This window comes from Phodopus roborovskii, unplaced genomic scaffold (genome assembly GCF_943737965.1).
Source record: "Phodopus roborovskii unplaced genomic scaffold, PHOROB, whole genome shotgun sequence".
Classification (NCBI taxonomy): Eukaryota; Metazoa; Chordata; class Mammalia; order Rodentia; family Cricetidae; genus Phodopus; species Phodopus roborovskii.
Window position 1 is genome coordinate 22,332,855 of NW_026125391.1, and position 18,827 is coordinate 22,351,681.

An 18,827-nucleotide genomic window follows, 5' to 3' on the forward strand; every position below is an offset into this window, starting at 1 on the left:
CAAGTTCCATTCAGACAGAGCCCAGGGTGCAGGAGTGACACTTGGTAGCCTCCTGACCTGCACAGATGCCTCCCTTATTCTTAACCTTCGTGACTTTATAATGTCCCACCAATCTCCCTGACCCCTCCCATGGGTATCTGAAAATAAATACTATTGACTTCCGTGGTTGCTGTATTGCCACTCTGAATCAGATCGAACACAGTTTGGGACATTTGAATGAACTGCTGATCATCTATGCAGAAAGCTGAGAGGTGAGGTTTCTGGGGAATACTCTGCCATAACTGGAGAAATTGAATTGGACTTCTCACTGAAAACAGGGTTTTCCAGGATGCAGACAGACGACAAACTTGTGAATCTGATTGCATCTTAAATGTATCAGGAACTGATTTACTACTTTAGTGTATTCTGGGGTGAGTTTTATGAAAGAAGTAAATGGTTGTTTTTTGATTTTTGGTTTTTTGTTTGTTTGGTTGGTTGGTTGGTTGGTTTTGGCAAAAAAGAATCTCCATCCTGTGATGCTGGGGTTGGGCTTAGACTTTGTAGATCAGGTTTGTTACAAATAATTTCTGCCACATAGATTGGATTTTTAGTTATTTACTTTCCTTCTGTGATAACTAGGGATGTCTCAGTAAATAAAGGAACCCGATGCCAAGTCTGACACCATGAGTTCTTTCCTCAGGACCTGTTGGTAGAAGGAGAGAACCAACTCCTGAACGTTGTCTTTTGATCTCCACATGTACACCAAGACTGGGAATGTGTGTGTGTATATTCACACTCATGTGTGCACATATATATGAACAAAGAGATCTCTGTGTTAAGCCACCAGGGGTGTTCCTGTGAGACCTGGCCATCAGGTTAAGGACCTGCATGTGACAGTGTAGGAAATGATGGACTCTCTGTACTCAAGGGGAATTGATGTCATTGAGGACATTTTGAAGCAGTAGTCACCAGTTAACAAGGAACCCCCAAGGAAGCTATAGACCAAGGGGTCAAAGAGCAATAGGCAGACCCCCATCTTCATCATCTAGGGTTCTGTTAGCTCTGCAGCCTGGGAGCTGTAAGGCCAGCTCCCAGCAAGCAGCGAGCAGGCCACCTGGGTCCTGCAGCTCCCTCAGCAACCTGGGGTTTGTTCCTGGGATCACCTTTTCTCTCCTCTGCTCTTGGAGGCCTAACTAAATGTTCTTCTATGGGTGCTCTTGAGTCCTCTGCTTTCACGGTGTCATCCCTTCCCTCCCTCCGACCTTTGAGAAGGATGGATTGTGCTAACGTGAGGATGAGGGAGATGGAAGACTTAACAGACAGCTACTCCTCAGAGCCAGGCAGCAAGTGAACATGGGTTACCAGCACCAGCCTTCCAGACACACCACGTGCTCAATGGTGTGGCCCCCATTCATTCAGAGAGGTGAATGCTGAGGCTTGTGCCAGTGGATCTGACTCTTACCTGTCCAAGTTCACACCACCTAAAAGTTTGCAAAGTGAACACTTTGATCCCTCAAAACGTGTGTGCGTGCGTGCATGTGTGTATGTATGTGCGTGTGTGAGTGTGTGTGCGTGCGTGCGTGTGTGTGTGTGTGAGTGTGTGTGTGTGTGTGTATGTGTGTGTATGTATGTATTCTGGGTATGTCCTCCAGGAGGCTCACTTCTTCCAGCTGAGCACCTAGATACCTCAGAGCCCTCAGCCTCTCTGGCAGCAGAAAGGCTGCCTCCTGCCCAACCCAGCCCTGCCTGAAGGTCAGTGTTAATGTGCACAAACCCACGCCGTCATCTTTCTGCTTCTGTGTCTCTGCAGCCCCCAAAGACAATGAAGAGCGAGTGTTCAGGGAGCGTATGCGGCCCAGGAAGCGGCAAGGGGCTGTCAGGCGCAGGGTTCACCAGGTCAATGGCCACAAGTTCATGGCCACCTACCTTCGGCAGCCCACCTACTGCTCCCACTGCAGAGATTTCATCTGGTAAGTTCCTCACTGAGGCACGGCTGGGTTATAGCTTCTCTGAGGAGAAGGGAGGGAGGGATCAGGCGTGGGGTGGGAGATGATGAACCTCAGTCCAAAGTGCTGATGGGAATAAAAGGTTTTCTCCTGGGCACGGTGGTGGTACCTGGCTTTGATCTCGGCACTCGGAGGCAGGGACAGGCAGAGCTCTGTGAGTTCGAGGCCAGCCTGATCTACATAGTAAGTTCCAGGTCATTAAAAGCTACACAATGTGATACCCAATAGAGTATGGGGTGGAGGGAGGAGGGAGAGTAAGAGAGAGGTACAGAGAGGGAGGAAGGAGAGGCTAAGAGAGAGGGGGAGAGTAAGAGAGAGGGTATAGAGAGGCGGAGAGGGAAGAGGGGAGGGAGGGGGGGGAGAGGTTTTCCCATGAAAGCAAATAACAAATGAAGTAAAGTTCTTCCAGACAGAAGGACTGTGTTTTAATTTGAAACAAAGGAGAGATTTCTCTAATAAAAGTCCGAGTGTGCTGCGAATTAACCTTAGGAGCTCCATCTGCAGTAACTGTGAAGAATTTCTTTAGAACTCTGGTTTTAAAGTTTGAACGACAGACCTCAGTAAAGAAAGAGTACTGCTTTCCTTGATTCTCATCACAGTGTGGTGCTGACATTGGCCCAGAAGAACTGGACAACAGTTACAGTAAAGGTTTTCCTAAATAAACCACTGGCATATGGGTATGAGCTTTGACCATTTCACAGGAATTAGATTCTGATTTTAAAAAATGAGTTTTACCATGCATATTAAAAAAAAATAAGCAGCAGGCTTTCTAGCATATTCTCTGAGTTCTTTGGAGCTGGAGTAGAATCAACACACTTGGATCCAGTGAGCAGAGCCAATGAGCTCTCTGGAAGGGCTCTCTGGAACATGCCTGTATATCCAAGCAGAAGAATCCCAGTGTGGCCCTAGCCACCAGACATGTGAGTTTCAGGTGCACTGAATACTAGGACATTGTTGGCTGGGTTTGACTATTTCCAGGTTAACTAACCTTGCCAGGGGAACCCTGTTGTGCCTCTGAAAGGAACCTCTACTGGCTAATTGAACCATAGAACCCTCAGTACTAAGTGTAGACTGCCCATAATTCTTGACAGGCTTTGGGATGCCCAGGGTGTATGCCAGTGGATGGCAGGCCTTACCTACCATCACAGAGCTGTCTGTGGGCACGCCTTGGTACTAGGAGTTAAGGAATGCCCATTTATCCACGAGGAGGAGGTGTTTAAAATTCACTGGCTTCTGCCCAGAACCAGCAGGATCATTGGTGGATTTCTAGTGCACTATTATCCCCACGGGTGTGAATATTTGTACAAGAAACCAAGTGCCGATGCAGGCCGGCCTTGTACCTGCTTCACAAGTGAGGCTGTCCCTGTGGCCTTCTGGGAGGCATTTTAACCGTCTAAGTGGCAGGGAAGTCACACTGATCAGCAGACTCCAGTACTGGGTACAAAATGGACGGTGCCCCAAATCACATGGCTTTGTCTGCTTATTATTTGACCGACCTAGTAAAATTCCATCTTCTTCCTTTCAGGGGTGTCATAGGAAAACAGGGATACCAATGTCAAGGTAAGAGGCATGTTATAGACTTAGCGTTTGGAACCTGTAGTTAGATTAAGATTATAACCCCTTCTAGAAGGTTCTTGCAAAGTTGAATACAACCTTGTTCAGTTCATTGCCTTCCCTCTCCAAGAAGTGTGACCCCCCCTCAACTTTGCCACTGCCTGACCATCGCTCCTACTACATATGTGGTCCATGCAACAGAAACACCACCCATCTCCTGGCAGCCCAGTAAGTGCCCTCCGACAGCACTTTGGCTGCAGTAGCAGAAGGCGATATTGCTTTCATTTTTTTTTTTTTTATTTCTATAACACTTCAATTAGAGGATCACTGGTATCTCCTGTATCCCTTGGGTCTCTGTGTTCTCCCTGCTCCCCCTCCTCAGGCTCTCTGGAGGCCTCTCTCACTGGCTTGTTAGTAGCCCTGAATGGTCCTTGCTGGTTCTTTGTGTGATTTCTACTGTGGAATCCTTATTAAACACTTACAGCTCACTTGAGGTGTTGGCGATTGCTTTCCTCTAGATAATTGACTACAAATGCAAGGTCAGGTTGCACCACTAGGTGGAACTGAGATGTAGTCATTTCGAGACTTCCCTCTAGTTGAGAACTGGGGAGCCATGCTATGTCCCTTGAGAGTCTGACTTCAAGCAGAACTTGTGGGGGTGGGGTGTTCTGCTAATGATCGCTATGATTTAGGACAGTATATATACAGACAGACACCTTCTTAACTACCAATGACTCATTACCTCCTTAACCCATGACCTTGCAGCTAGAGCATAGGCCACACTTTGTAGACTTAACTAAAGCCAATGGAGATTTTTAAGTTTGGCACATGGTGATCATAAAGCAGATTTTTTTTTTCCCTTTTTAAGCCTAAGAACTCATGTAGTATACGCTCCAGTCCTGACACCAAGTAAGTAGTCCTCGTGACACGGTCCTGAGGGGCAGTGCAGTACCTTTCATAGAGCGGTCTCCACGGTCGGCTGGACAGCAGGGTGGTCCCTGACTTTGGCGGATGACAGAGGGAAGCTGAGCAGCCTTCTCGGGGCTTCCAGAGCCCTTGGAGGCTTGATGAGGGGACCAGATTAGATTAGATTAGGACATTGTCTGAAGGAGCGCAGCTCCAGACATGTCTCCACCGAGACTTGATTAAATCTTGGGTGGACTCTCACTTGGGCTTCTTATGTTTTTATCATTTGCAGTTTGCACTTGCGTCGTCCACAAGCGATGCCATGAGCTCATTATTACGAAGTGTGCTGGGCTAAAGAAACAGGAAACTCCCGACGAGGTAAATATTTGCAACACTTGGATCCTGTGCTTTCTTCCTTTCCGGCCTCTCCCTTCTCTGTCCCCTCTTGTCACTCTGAGATCCCGCAGTTGTCTTCATCGCAGTGAGCAAACATGAAGGGTGGACCACTGCCTGCTGGCTTGAAGCACCATCTATTAAATGAACACAACTTAATTTTTACCAGGGCAAAGTAGGAGCCCAGAGATGAAGACTATGAGGGAAATATGGAGTTTTATCTGTCCATTTATTTATTTTCGAGACAGGGTCTTAGTATGTAGCTCCAGCTGTCCTGGAACTCACTTTGTAGACCAGGCTGGTCTCTGACTCACAGAACCTCCCAAGTGCTGGGGTTAAAGGCATGTGCCGCCATCGCCTGGCTTTGAAATGCGGAGTCTTATTTCATTACCTCATTGGGGCACTGAAATGGCACAAGGATGTGTCCACGTGCATGTGATAAGCAAATAGAAGCAGCACACAGCAGGAGCCATGCCTTAATGAGGTCATCGGAAACTGAAATGAACAACCCAGGAAGTATGGAGGAGACAGAGCCCAGAGTGATGTCACCGCGAGCTTACTGCACCCTGACTCAGAAACACTTTAGCATATATTATTTAGCCCTATAGCAACTATAAGGAGGTAGATATTACTGTCTTCGTCTTAGCATAGCGAGAGTAGGAACACCAAAGTGGCCACATATAACTTGTCCAAGACACACACTCCCTGTCTCTTAAGCTTAGAAATCAGTGTCAGACTGGCTTTAAAGAAATTCCCAGCACTACAGGGATGTGAAATTCCACAAGGCAGTCGAAGAATCGGGATAGTGGCACCACAGTTCGGCTAGAAGACTTTCCTGAGGGAGATTGCAGGTGTGGTGCTGAGAGCTGAGATGATGCGCATGCCCAGACAGTGAATTTCAAGGTATGCTTTCAGCTCCAGGTTCAGTAAGTTCTGTATAACCACAAGTCACTAGAATCAGGCCAAAGGAACCCAGGGAGACTGCATACCTGGGTTTAGAATGAAGAAGGTTATAATCTGAGTTCCCCAAAGTGACTTACAGAGTTCTTCTACCTGCTTCCTACAAATAAGGTGTGCCTTGGAGGACATTCCTCATTTTCCAGTCTCCTCTTGCTTTTGTGCCTGCCTCTGAAAGGGCAGGGCTTAAGGTTGAGCCACCTGCCCTCCAGAGGATAAACTAAAGCCTGATCCCCACAGTTGTTCACAGGGGGTCTGTTGTCCTGGTTGAATGTGAAAACCAGAGACTGGACTATAGCTTAGCTGATAGTGTTTGTCTGGCATGCAGAAGGTTCAATCCCCAGTACCACACAAACCAAGCATGGTGGTGAGCACCTGTAATCCCAGCACTAGGAAGATGGGGACAGGAGGACAAAAGTTCAGGGTTATTCTTGGCTTCGTGATGAGTTCAAGGCCAGCCTGTGATACCTGAAACCCTGTCCTGAGGCCGAGGAAGGAAACATAAAGTATAGCAGCCCAGCAGCTGCCTCTTCTGACCCTAGGTTTATACCCTACAGGACATTGTCACTGCCACTGGTTTCACAAGACGATGGAGAGGGAGATAGTGCCTTTACCGTCAGACTTCCTTCCTATGGACATTCCTTTGATGATTTACTGGGCACTTCCTGTGTGGCAGGCATTGTGCCCTGTCCCATGAAAGCAAAGAGCACATAAGCGCAGACTTGATGGTCCTCACAAGTCTCATTGCCCGGGAACCTCAGGTTTATGAAGCTTGCCCTCACTTCCTGGAAGGGAAATGTCCCATAAGACTCTGGGCTTTGCACAGTGGCCAGCTGAGATTGGAAACACAGTTTGATGCTTCCTTCTGTTTTTCCTGACAGATTGAGCAGTGATGTCTCCAGGGAGGTATGCTCCTAAATGTGGCCTATGTCCCCAGAGACAAAAATGGCCAGGGTCTCAAGAATGGGGTTTCTTAGTGTGGTGGAGTGGATTGCCCATCCTGGTGTCCCCATCACAGTCTTGTGCATCTTGAGGCTAACACCTCTTGGGGCCGTTGAGTACCTTTGTGTTGCGTGACTAGTCTTCGAGTCCATTCCTTTGAGTCGATACCTTTAATGTAATGAATGTGCATACATACATCTGCACACACCATAAATACTTGCAGCCCCAAATGCTGTATTTCCCGTGTCCTCTACTGAAAAGTGCTCTTCTTCAGTAACAAGCAAGAAAGCCAGCTTGGGCCACGTAGGAAGACTCTATCTCAAAGAAAAACAAACAGCTCTGATGAGGGGCTTCTTGGACCTTTTCTTTCCCACCTTGAACACTTGGCTAGTTGCTTGTCTCATAATCTAACAGTCTGCATACCCCTTGTTGGCACAGTAAATAAGATGCCCTATGTTTGTGTCAACCTTCCTTTCATTTCCTTTAATCTTGCAATCCTTTCTCTGTTCCTCCTCCTCTGTTTTCTCTGAGAGTCCTGCTCATGTGCACTCCATAGTAGGTGTGTGTGTGTGTGTGTGTGTGTTGTCTTTGTGTTTGCTTCTCCATAGGTCTCTGGTGTGATCTTGCATGTGTCCTCATCATCTTCCCACTGTTCTCTGATACCTCAGAGTCTTTATTGATCCCAAGTGAGATTCGTGTGTGAAGGAGATAATAGCAGCATTCTGGTTCCATGGGAGAACTGTCCATTTCTGGGAGCTGAGTGACTAGGAACTCCACAGGCACGGCTTCATAGTCACACCCTAATCAGTGTCTGTGCCCAGCTCTTGTTACTCCTAAATCCTTCCACTCCACATTCAGCTGATGACCCCAGGTACACTACAGGCTGTCCTCACCTTCCTTTGCATGGTTTCCTGCCCCGTCTGGGAGGGGCTGGTTCATGTGGCTGCTTCACCAGATGAATGAGGAAGGAGTAGCTCTAGAGATATCTGAGAAGACCCAGGGAAGTAGACCTGCCGATTGGTGGCTCTTGGTTCTGTAGACCCCTTCGTCCCCATCTCTCCTCCATTATTTCACTGATTCCGCCCTCCTGTGACATCAGGCAGGGCAGGGAGAATATCTTTATTTTTCCAGTTGAGAAATCCAAGGTCCCAAGAAACCTTAGTGAGATCTCACTAGAAATTTGTTGGCAGAGCTCAGGCTACTGACCAGACACCTACATTTCTGCCCAAATCCTCCCTGTCTATCCTGACTTTCACCTTTCACTAACGAACAAGTAGCAGCAGAGTAGATTAGAGCCCTGAGCTCTGAAATCCGACATGTGGGAGCAGGAGCCTGTCTTTGCATCTGTTGGATGTATAGGTGTGTTTCTGAATTCAACACTACTTTCATTTCCTTGTCGGTGAAGCTGAGTAAATAGTAGCCCACCCCAGATAGTGGTGGTAGAGTTTAAGGCAATGGTGTCCACCTGTGACCTCCACTCTGGTAGCCATCTTCACCTTCTATACTGTGCTGCAGTCACATGTTACTTTCTGGGATCCTTGGTTCCCCCTTCAGCTGCTGGAAGCTTCTCTGCCCCACCCTCAGCTAGACCTCTGTGCACAAAGTAGTTCTGAAATCCTCAGTAATGTTTTGTGAACGACTTCAGTGTGAGGTGCTCATTGCTAAGTGTGTTACAGTTGTTCAGGGGTCTGATGTCCTGGAGGGGTATGCATGGAAGATGACTCCTGTTGCCTGTGAATTAGGACAACTTCAAAAGTGAAAGCTGAGCCAAAGGAGAGGTTGCCTTCAGGGGCCTGCAGTGGCGTGTGCCTTTGGAGGATGTAATTCTCTAAGAACCCTTCTAGGAAACCAGAGAGTAAGGAGCTCCCTGAAGGAGCTGGGTGCCGATGTTGTGTCTTCCCAAATGCTGATGCTGTGTCTTCCCAAATGCTGATGGTGTGTCTTCCTGGGTGCTGGTGCTGTGTCTTCCTGGGTGTTGATGCATTGATGCTGTGTCTTCCCAAATGCTGATGGGGTGTGTCTTCCCAAATGCTGATGGTGTGTCTTCCAGGGCGCTGATGCTGTGTCTTCCCAGGTGCTGATGCTGTGTCTTCCTATCCCTGCAGGTGGGCTCCCAACGGTTCAGTGTCAACATGCCCCACAAGTTCGGGATCCACAACTACAAGGTTCCCACGTTCTGTGACCACTGTGGGTCCCTGCTCTGGGGCCTCTTACGGCAGGGCTTACAGTGTAAAGGTAAGTCTTTTCCTGACCCCTCATCCTAGTACCCATGTGGCCCCATCTTTTTTTCTCCGTTTTGTAAAACCATTCTGTCCTTATAGCATTGCTTTCTAAAATGGGTTCCAGATTTGGTTGTAGCATTAACCCTTGATAAGCCATTGGAAGTTCCATGACTATCTACCTTTTAAGACCTCTCTTTGAAGAGAATAGTTATTGCAGTTAAATAAGGATCAGGATAAACAAATAGGCCGAATAGGTGTTTATTCAGGGAGAAATAACTTACAACCTAGACAGATGAACACCAGCAAGTTCCACCAGATGCTCTCCTGTCTGAGTCCCGCAAGCAAGAGAGCGTTCCTCAGACTCTTCCTCAGACTTCCTTCCACAGGTCACTTCTGCCCATGGTTCCACCCCCAATGGGTGTGGTCAGTGCCACAGAAGGAGACAAAGTAAATATCTCACTACAATTCCCCTTTTCGTCTAAAGAAAAGATTTAGGCTTAATACAAAACTATATACAAAACAGTGAATAACAAGTGTGCTCTAAGAAAAGGAAAATCGAGAACAAAATGACTTACATATCTAGTCCTAGGGTGAAGGCATAACGGAGTTTACAATAGAGTTGTCCTAAGCTGGAAAACGTAAGTTCAGTACCTAATATATCTAACTAGGAAGAGAGAATAATAGTTGTGATAGTTTAATCTTCAACCTCATCAAGACCTGAGAAGGAAAATAACGATACTAGGGTAGACAGGAAGTGTGAATGGGCAACTTCCAAAAGGTACAGCAAGGTCAGAAACAGCAAGCTACCTGAACAGTCACCCAAGGTCTCACAGCAACGTTGGTACACCCAGTTTTGGCTAAGGCCAAGAGAACTTGACAGACCACAACAACAGCAGGGAGGTAGAATGGCTGTCTTACCCTGACTTGGCAAGGTCCAGCAGTCTTCTATATTTGTCTCCTGGAAGTACATAGGACTGCATTTCCAAATCAGTGGTCGGGGGTGGGGCAGTTCTTTGCCCAACAGGCCATTAGCTGAGGCGAGAATGAACTCCAGCAGGAGCAACAACAGTGTCCAACATATTTTCGGGAAAGTGCACAGTGCTGTCAGGAGCAACAGTGTCACATGTCAATGGAGTACGAATATTAAAACATTTAAATGCCATGTTCTGCATGTCTATGAAGTGATTGAAGACTAAGTATCTATATCTGACTAATCTCATAGGTACAGTAAACATGAGTGAAGATAATCTGTAATACTCAGGAACTTAGCTAAAAAACTGATTGAAACTTCCCTGAGTAAAGCAGGAACAAATAACCTAAACAATATAACTATGTACATATACATACATATAAATCCCTAAAATAGAGGTAAAGTAGAAATGTCAAGACAAGAGGTAGAACTATAAAGGGCAGCATGATAAATATCCCAAATTGTATCAATATACAAAATGTCTTGAATACAAGAAAAGTATATATACATAGAATATGGCAAGAATAAATATGCATAAATTATATCAATATATGAAATGTCTTGAACATAAGTAAAAGTATACATACATAGAATATGGTAAAACTAATGTGCATAAAACATAAGTAGAAAGATTTCACACAATATAACAAAATATAAACTAAATTTTACATAGCTTACCACATATAAGAATATATAACAATATAAACTGTAAAATACTAATATCTCACTCTTACTCAAATTCACAAGAAGACAGGCTAATCTACCTATATCCCATCTAAACCATACCTTTCCCAACCATACCCTATTCCTGTCTAAAAGATAAACCCAAGTGTAAGCATCACCTTCCATACCCAACCCTAAATAACTAAAACCAACCCAAAGAAGATGACTATTACCCCAAAATTCCAAGGGTAGGGAAAGGGGGCATCGTCATCTTAAGGTTACTTCCTGCTGAAATGGGATGATGATTGCTCCATGGGATCCTGTAGGAAGAAAATTTTTAGCAACCAAGTTTCTCAATAGAACTGGCTGTGACATATGTAGCTAGTCACTGTGTGGCAGAAAATGCTTGACTGTAGTTCTATTTGAAACTCTGGCCAGGGTGTAATAAGAAGGTGCCTTCTCAGGCCCGCTGTGGAGGCAAAGGAGTTGTAGGGCAGAGGCAAATGTCCCAAAGCTGTGGTGAGTCCACCTGGTTAGGCAAGGGAGCCTGCCCCGTTGGGGATGGTGGGGGAGGGGAGCAGCGTCTGCCACCTGGGTGAAACCCAGGTCCTGTGAAAATCCTAATCCGGCTTCTGACACCAGATATTGCAGTTAAATAAGGATCACGATAAACAAATAGGCCGAATAGATGTTTATTCAGGGAGAAATAACTTACAGCCTAGACAGATGAACACCAGCAAGTTCCACTGGATGCTCTCCTGTCCAAATCCTGCCAGCAAGAGCAGCTCTTGCTGCTTCCCCAGCTCTTCCTCAGACCTCCTTCCACAGGTCACTTCTGCCCATGGCTCCACCCCCAATGGGTGAGGTCAGTGCCACAGAAGGAGACAAAGTAAATATCTCACTAAAAATAGTCATGAGTACAGAAGAAATGTGACAAGGAAGATGCAGCTGTGCCTTGTAAAGTGGCTGGCAACCTGAGAGAAACTAAATGGGAGGCTTAAAGAGGCTACGAGCCAGAAGGGAGGGCATACTTTTAGAGTTAGGTTATTGAAGGAATAGGTATAAATTGATGGTTTTCTGTGTCCAGTCTTTGTTCCGAGGTGCCTCTTAGAAAAATTATGCTAGGGTATTGTCACCTGAGATGTCTGACTGATCCTCCATGGGCTGTACATAAATGGCCAAATTCCCATGGCAGAAACTGAGCTTCGGAAATGAAATAATCTGCACTCAGCCCACAGCTTATCAACAGAGGTGGAACGTGACCCTCACAGCTTGGATTCCTCTCTCTGTTCCTGCGATGACACCTGCGAACTGTCCGTTCCACTGAGTGTGCTGAGTGACCCTGGTAACAACACATGAATGTGAGAAGTGGGGACATAGTAAGAAAGCTGAATAAAGGGTCTAGTTGTAGATGGTCCAGTGTGCCCACAGTGTTCAACAACCACGAACAAAGCAAGACATCTACATGGAGGTTATTTTTAAATTAGGTTTTAGTTTTTTATCCTGATTATACTCATATGTAATAACATTTTTAAAAATATAGAGCATAAATAAATAAACGAATAGTGTATGGACACACTGATTGCCCAAAGGATTTTACTGAGACATTAGCGACATTGTAAGTCATAGTTGCAGTAGAAATAAAGAAGAGAGAATAACAAGATATTAGAGGACCAGTTCATTGTGTAGAGTGACTAGCACAGGTGGGAGAATAATGGAACAGACTCTAGAATGGGAGCTATGGGAGCGAGGTCAGGGCTGGGGGGGGGGGGGCAAAATGATAAATTTGAGCTGGGGATGGGTTGTCCTTGAGGATCATGCCCCTGGAACATGGAATGTTTCGTTGTTGGTCGTTCCCATTGAAACATAGCGAGTGGATGGGGGTTGAGTTGACCTTTCCAATGATTAGTAGCTATAGAGAAGATGTCACCCTCTGGCTAAAGACCTCAGGCATGATGAGAGAAGAGTTAAGGATGGACCTGTCAGGACCTGGAATTGTGGGTTCTAGCATAAGTCTGAATAGGCAACAGGAAGAAGGAAGGACCAAATGGGTAGGAGGAAAAGTAGCAAAGACTGGAGGAAGAAACACACACTCCCCACACAAGGCAAAAGCCGGGAGAGTGAAAGATGAATGTCCTTATGATTTTGCCTAAGGTAAGACATGAAACATGAGCTCCTCATAAGAAGGCTCGCTCGCAGCCACCACAGGAGGGACACTGGCTTGGCATCTCACGTGCGGTAGGACAAAGTGAGAACGTAGGGGCGGTGTTTTCAGAATGCTTTACAGCCAGGAAGATGATCGTTGAGCGGTTGAGGAGATCAAAGGGAGAGGTTACTTCTGGTATAGCCAGTGACCCATGTGGGTCCCCATGGAGCCAGATATAGTTGGAATTTTCTTTGGGCGGTCAACCATCTCCCAAATAAAGACACGGAGACCTATTATTAATTATGAAAGGTCAGCCTTTAGCTGATACTTGTCTCACCACTTCTTATAACTTAATTTAACCTGTTTCTATTCATCTGTTTTGCCTCAGGTCTTTTACCTTTCTTTCATTCTGTATGTCCTGCTTTCCTGCTTCCTCCATGTCTGTCATCTGACTGGCTGGCCCCTGGCATCTCCCTCTCTACCCCTGCCTCCCCCTGTCTCTGTCAAGCTTAGAGCCTTCCTCCTACTTACTGTTTCTACCTAGAAGTCCCTCCTATACCTCCTACCTAGCTATTGGCCATTTAGCTTTCTATTAGACCAATCAGGTACCTTAGGCAGGCAAGGTAAACAAATGCAACACATCTTTACATAGTTAAACAAATATTTCATAAACAAATGCAACACATTTTTATACAGTTAAACTAATATTCCACAACAGCCTGGTCCTGCTTCTTGCTCTAATCATGGCTCTGCCCTGCTCTCCTGCTCAGCATCCCCCCCCATGTTTTCACCATTGTAGGTATGCTGGTGGGTCACCCTAGGCTAGAGCTCAGCTCCTCTGCTACATTTGGTTCATCTGCAGCTCTGGGGACTCAGCTCTGGTGCCACTCCTACTCCTGAAAACAGGTTCTTCAGAACTTGAGTGTAAACGTACAGACCCGTGTCACTGCCCTGGTCACACTGTGCCTTTCACTTGAAGTTACCTGAGCCCCACGAGTGCAAGCATTGCACATCTGTTCTGTCATGGACTGTCCCTTTGTCAGTTTGGGTTGTGGGGAGAGTACAATTATATCTTGCATCACTTGGTGGCAGAGATTTATAATGTTATTAAGAGGCCGTGTTGCTGTTGTGCAAGCATTACCGAGCATGCTGGCAGTCTGTGATGGTTGGGATGTGCCTGAGTGATGCAGTCTGTGATGGTTGGGATGTGCCTGAGTGATGCACCTGAGTGACCTCACCTTCCAGAACCACTGTTGTCTGTGGTCTTGGTAAAACAGTGAAGTGAATGTTATGTGCTGTGCAACTGTGCTTGTGGAATGACAGAGAAGCAGAGAACTGATTTTGGGCAGTGAATACCAGGGTTTACAGCCAGGAACCTGTCAGAGGCTGTCCTTTGGCCTTTGGGCTGTCATTTCTCTGCCTTGACCACAGAAGGACCAGGCTCACACAAGTCCTGGGCAGTTGAGCCCCTCAAGAGAGGACAGGAAAATGCTGGCTCTAAGCAGGCAGATGGTAGGGCCCATTCCTTTCTTTGCCTGCCATTCTAGGCTGAGCACAGTCTGGGGCCCTTGGCTCCCACTCTTGCTCTGTAGAGCCCAACAGCCATTATCAGCACCCTAGACATGTGATACCAAGGTTGAGGTTACTACTTGTGTGTCACCTGATGTGTGCCCTCATCTTTAGGCCACTTAAACCCTTCCATTTCCCATTTCCTTTATACCTAAGTACCCCCGCTTTAGCACAGCCACCCCCAAAGTCACAACACACCAAGAGCCAGTTTACTGCTGGATCCAGATCTCCTTCACAGGCTGCAGTCTGGCCTGCAGAGCTCAGCCAAAGCTCTGCACTTCATCATGCCTTCAAGGGTCCTCTTACTGTGCACCAAGGCAAGAAGAACATGCACTTTGGGAAGGCCTAGCTTTGAGATTCACCCCTGGCTCCAGCCTCTCTCAGACATCCTTCTTAGTAACTGCTGTGGTCCCAGGCTATTTACCTGGATTAAGATACACGTTATCTGCAGGAGGTAATACAGAGTAGCAGAATTCTAAGGAAGCTGTGGTTTGTAGAGACTTCAGGCTATGGGTTGGAAGAAGCCATAGTCCTTTGTGGTCCTAGTTTGGTTACTTCCTGGTTGGGGGATGACATGCAGGTCACCTCACCTTCTGCCCTTATTGCCTTCTGAATGTAATAGAAAGTGTAAATGCCACACCACCTGCCCCAGAGGACTGCTGTACAAAGCCACACAGATAGACAGGTCATCCCTCCTCCTCTTTCTCCTGCCCCTCCCCCTCCTTCCCTCCATCATTTTCTGAGGCAAGGTCTCAGTTAGTAGCTCAGTCCAGCCTGAAAATTGCAATCCTCCTGCCTCAGCTCCTGAGTATTACATTTATAGGCATGTGCCACCATGCCCATCTCTGCTTTCCTTTTATACAAAAGTACTTTGGATATTTAAAAACATGAAAGAACTTTTATAAGCTTCAAAAATCCAGGACTTTTTTTTTTTTTTAACAACTGAGCCCTTTGTCCATAACCTTTTTTTGTTTTTTTCCATTTTTGTTTTTAGAATTAAGTGCTCACTGGTAACATAAAGATACACAGCCTCACTGAGTGACTCACGCAATACTTAAGAGAAAATGCGTGAATATAAAACGATGCGCTTTGTGTTGTCTTTGTACTTTCACCCGAGGCTTAACTGCTATTAAAACATTTGCTTTAGGTCTCCCCAAGCCTTCCTGTGTGCATTTGTGCTTACCTGCAAGAGCCAGCTCACCCCAACAGAAATCAAGAAAGCGCTCCTCAGCCCATGCAGGTCCACTTACCTCACCAGCTGTGACTCTGTGGCCACTGCTGGAAGATCAGCTTGCTCTAAAAGAATATCTAATAGTCTGTCCCTTCTTACGGTGAGCCTTGCTTTAAAATTAGCTTTGGAGAAGTTGAAAACAGAAAGAAAATTACTCACATTGTAGAGCAGAACACAGAGGATGCAGGTCCGTGACCAGATTGAATAGATGGCCCTCCCGCTGTGGCCCTTCCTGCGCATAATAGGTGCTCAGCTCACCTAAGGAACAGGACAAGAGTGGCTCTTTAAAACAAATAAATAAGAGAGCCCCCCCTGGGCAAAGTGACTCTGTTTCTTTTGGCACATTTTCATCTCCAAGAAGCCAGTGCAAATGAACGTTACCAGGCAGTTCAGGGCTGTGCGTGGGGAGGAGTTTAGATCTATGGCATTGCTTGGTGTATTCCCTCATAGTTTCCTCAGTGTGTGTGTCTGTGTGTGTGTGTGTGTGTGTGTGTGTGTGTATGTGTGTGTGCGCGCGCGCGTACACACGTGCATGCTTGCATGTGTGTGTGCTTGTGTGTCCATGCGTATGCATTATGCATGTGTGAGTGCATGCGTGTGTGTATGACATGGGCGGTTCATTGGACCACTTCATGTGAATGTAGCTCAGCTATTTTTTTCCTCTTCACTTTTTGCTCTGCTGCCTCCCCATGTTGCCCCAGCCTCCAAGAGCCTGTGCTCCCAGTGTGGATACCTCAGTCACCCACTGCCCTCATTCCTTAGTGCCTTCATCCCAGGCACTAGGCTTTACAGAGCCCTTTCTCTTCTACTTCCTCAAGCTGTCTGAGTTAACTGATGTGTAATTGGAGATTTTGTCAAAAGAAAAGCAAAGCCTCCAGTTCACTAACCTGTCTACTAGAATCCACCCCAGGGAAGGACTGACCTGACATTTCAACACCAGAGGGCGCCAGTGGCTAAACTGTGCTGAACAAGTTAGCTGCTTTGGGGCAAGGAACTGCTGCCCTGAGTTGTTGGGCAGGACAAAGAGAGGTGAAAGTTGATGAGCAGGGAGGGGTGGAAAGCCAAGCAGAGGCAAAGTGCTGTGACCTGGGCTGTGTGATCAAGCTTTGGCCTTCTTAGTGCTCCCTGGCCCAGACCAAAGGGCTCTGTGGTCAGCTTCTCTTCCAAGTCCACCACATGCCCCCACACTGCCTTCATCCGGGCACATCTGTTCAGCTGGAGGTTCTGTGCAGGGCACACTCCAGGCCAATGATCACGCTCTGTGTGGCAAGCCAGATGCCCAGCTCCTCCTGCTTGATTTCATTCTAGAAACAGCTTCTTTATTTTTTTAAATTGATTTACAGACCTTAGATTTTTAGGGACATTTGAGTTTCAGAGCAAACCTGGGCAGAAGTGTCAAGATTCCCCCAGAGAGCCTTGTCGCCACACATACACCAGCCTGTCATCATCGCCTATCAGGTCCACAGTTTACTTTAGGGCTTAGGGTGGGCATCAGAAGATCTGTGAGATTGAATAGACGGTGACATGCATCCAACATTGTAGCACAGGAGGCAAAAGGAAGACTTTACTACCCTAAAAGTTCTCTGTGTCCTGCCCATTCTTCTTTCCACATTAACCCTTCTGTTGCTTCTATACTTTCTCTTTTTGCATGCAGTCTTCCAATTCAATGCTTTCATTTAGTAATATTATTTAATATTCTTCCATGTTGTTCCATAGTTTGAAGTCTTTCTTTTTAAGGCCAATTAGTAGTGCAGTGTCTGGATATACCAAAGGCCATTTGTCCACCTTTAGAAGCACTTCCTGGAGGCATACGCATTTGGAAAATTGCAAATACAGCTGCCAAAAATACCCATGAGTGTAGGCAGATTTTTCTGTCCTGCCTTCCAGGTCCCAAATAACAGAGACTTCTTAATTATGAAAGCTCAGCCAATACCTTAGGCTTGTTCCTTACTAGCTCTTCTAACTTAAATTAACTCATTTCTATTCATTTACTTTCTGCCTCATGGCTGTACTGCTCATGCTGCTTCCTCTGAGCCCTGCCATCTCTTCTCCATCCCACCCTTCTTCCCAGCATCCTCTGCGCCTAGCTATTGGCTCTTCAGCTTTTTATTAAACCCATAGGAAGGTGCCTTGTCTCCCATCACAAAATATTATCCTACAACACATGAGCAGGTTTTTGACGTGGGCATAAATTTTCAACTCATTTGAGTATAGTGAGTACCAGGTATGTAGTTGCTAGATTATATGGTAAAGAGAAGGTTTTGTGTTGGAAAAACAAAAACCCTGATGAGCTGTCTAAGTAGCTGAGATGGCTATGCCATCCTTCCCCTACTTCTCAACTATCAATGAACAGTTGCTTTTTTATCTAGCATCTTCACCAGTATTTGATGTTGTCAATGTTTTGGATTTTGTCCATTTTGATACTAATACGATGATGTAGTGATATCTAATTTTGTGTGTGTGTGTGTGTGTGTGTGTGTGTGTGTGCGCGCGCGCGCGCATGCGCAAGCACGCGCGCACACATGAGTATGTGAGTATGCATGCCTGTGTTCACATGTTGGGGTAAAAACAGGACTTGAGGCATCTTTTATCACTTGCCACCAAATTGCCCTACATGGGGTCCCTCCCTGAACCAGAAGCTCACCATCCTGTCTAGACAAGCTCCCAGAATCCACCTGTCTCTACTCCCCAATGCTGAGTTTCCTGGGAAATGTAGCCATGCCCAGATTTTCACTTGGTTGCTAGGGATTTGAACTCAGGTCTACATGCTTGTAGAGAAGGTGTTCTTCCCCTCTGAGCCATCTCCCCATCCCCTCTGTCCTGCTAATTTTATGTCAGCTTGATGCAAGGGAGAGTCATCAGAGAAAGCATCTGTTGAGAAAATGCCTCCCTAAAGGCTAAATGCCCTGGCTGAAGGCAAGCTTGTAAGGTAAATGGTTGATGTAGAAGGGCCCAGCCCATTATGGGTGAGGATAAGCCTGAAGTGGTGGTCCTGGTTCTGTAAGAAAGCAGGCTGAACAAGCTATGATGAGCAAGCCAGTAAGCAGCGCCCCTCCATGGACGCTGCATCAGTTTCTGCTTCCAGGTTTCTGCCCTTATATGAGTTCCACCTTCCTTTCCTCCCATGATGAACTGGAATGTGGAAGTTTAAGCCAAATAACCCTCCCCCCCTCCCTTCCTCCCCAAGTTGCTTTGGTCATGGTGTTTCATCACAGTAATAGAAACCCTAACTAAGACACCCTGTAATTGAATTAGTGATTCTCTAGTGATACACAGCATGCACAACACC

The 18,827-nt window shown here is 46.4% G+C and overlaps 1 protein-coding gene across 2 annotated transcripts in view; it reads left to right on the forward strand.

The window, feature by feature from the left end:
* Window positions 1-18,827, forward strand: part of Prkce (protein kinase C epsilon) — a 496,185-nt gene that overhangs the window by 300,949 nt on the left and 176,409 nt on the right. For both annotated transcript variants that reach the window (XM_051175213.1, XM_051175214.1), the window contains exons 3-6: window positions 1,790-1,949; window positions 3,511-3,545; window positions 4,738-4,823; window positions 8,843-8,972. In XM_051175213.1, the coding sequence (XP_051031170.1) occupies window positions 1,790-1,949; window positions 3,511-3,545; window positions 4,738-4,823; window positions 8,843-8,972 (411 nt within the window). The remainder of the gene's footprint in view (window positions 1-1,789; window positions 1,950-3,510; window positions 3,546-4,737; window positions 4,824-8,842; window positions 8,973-18,827) is intronic.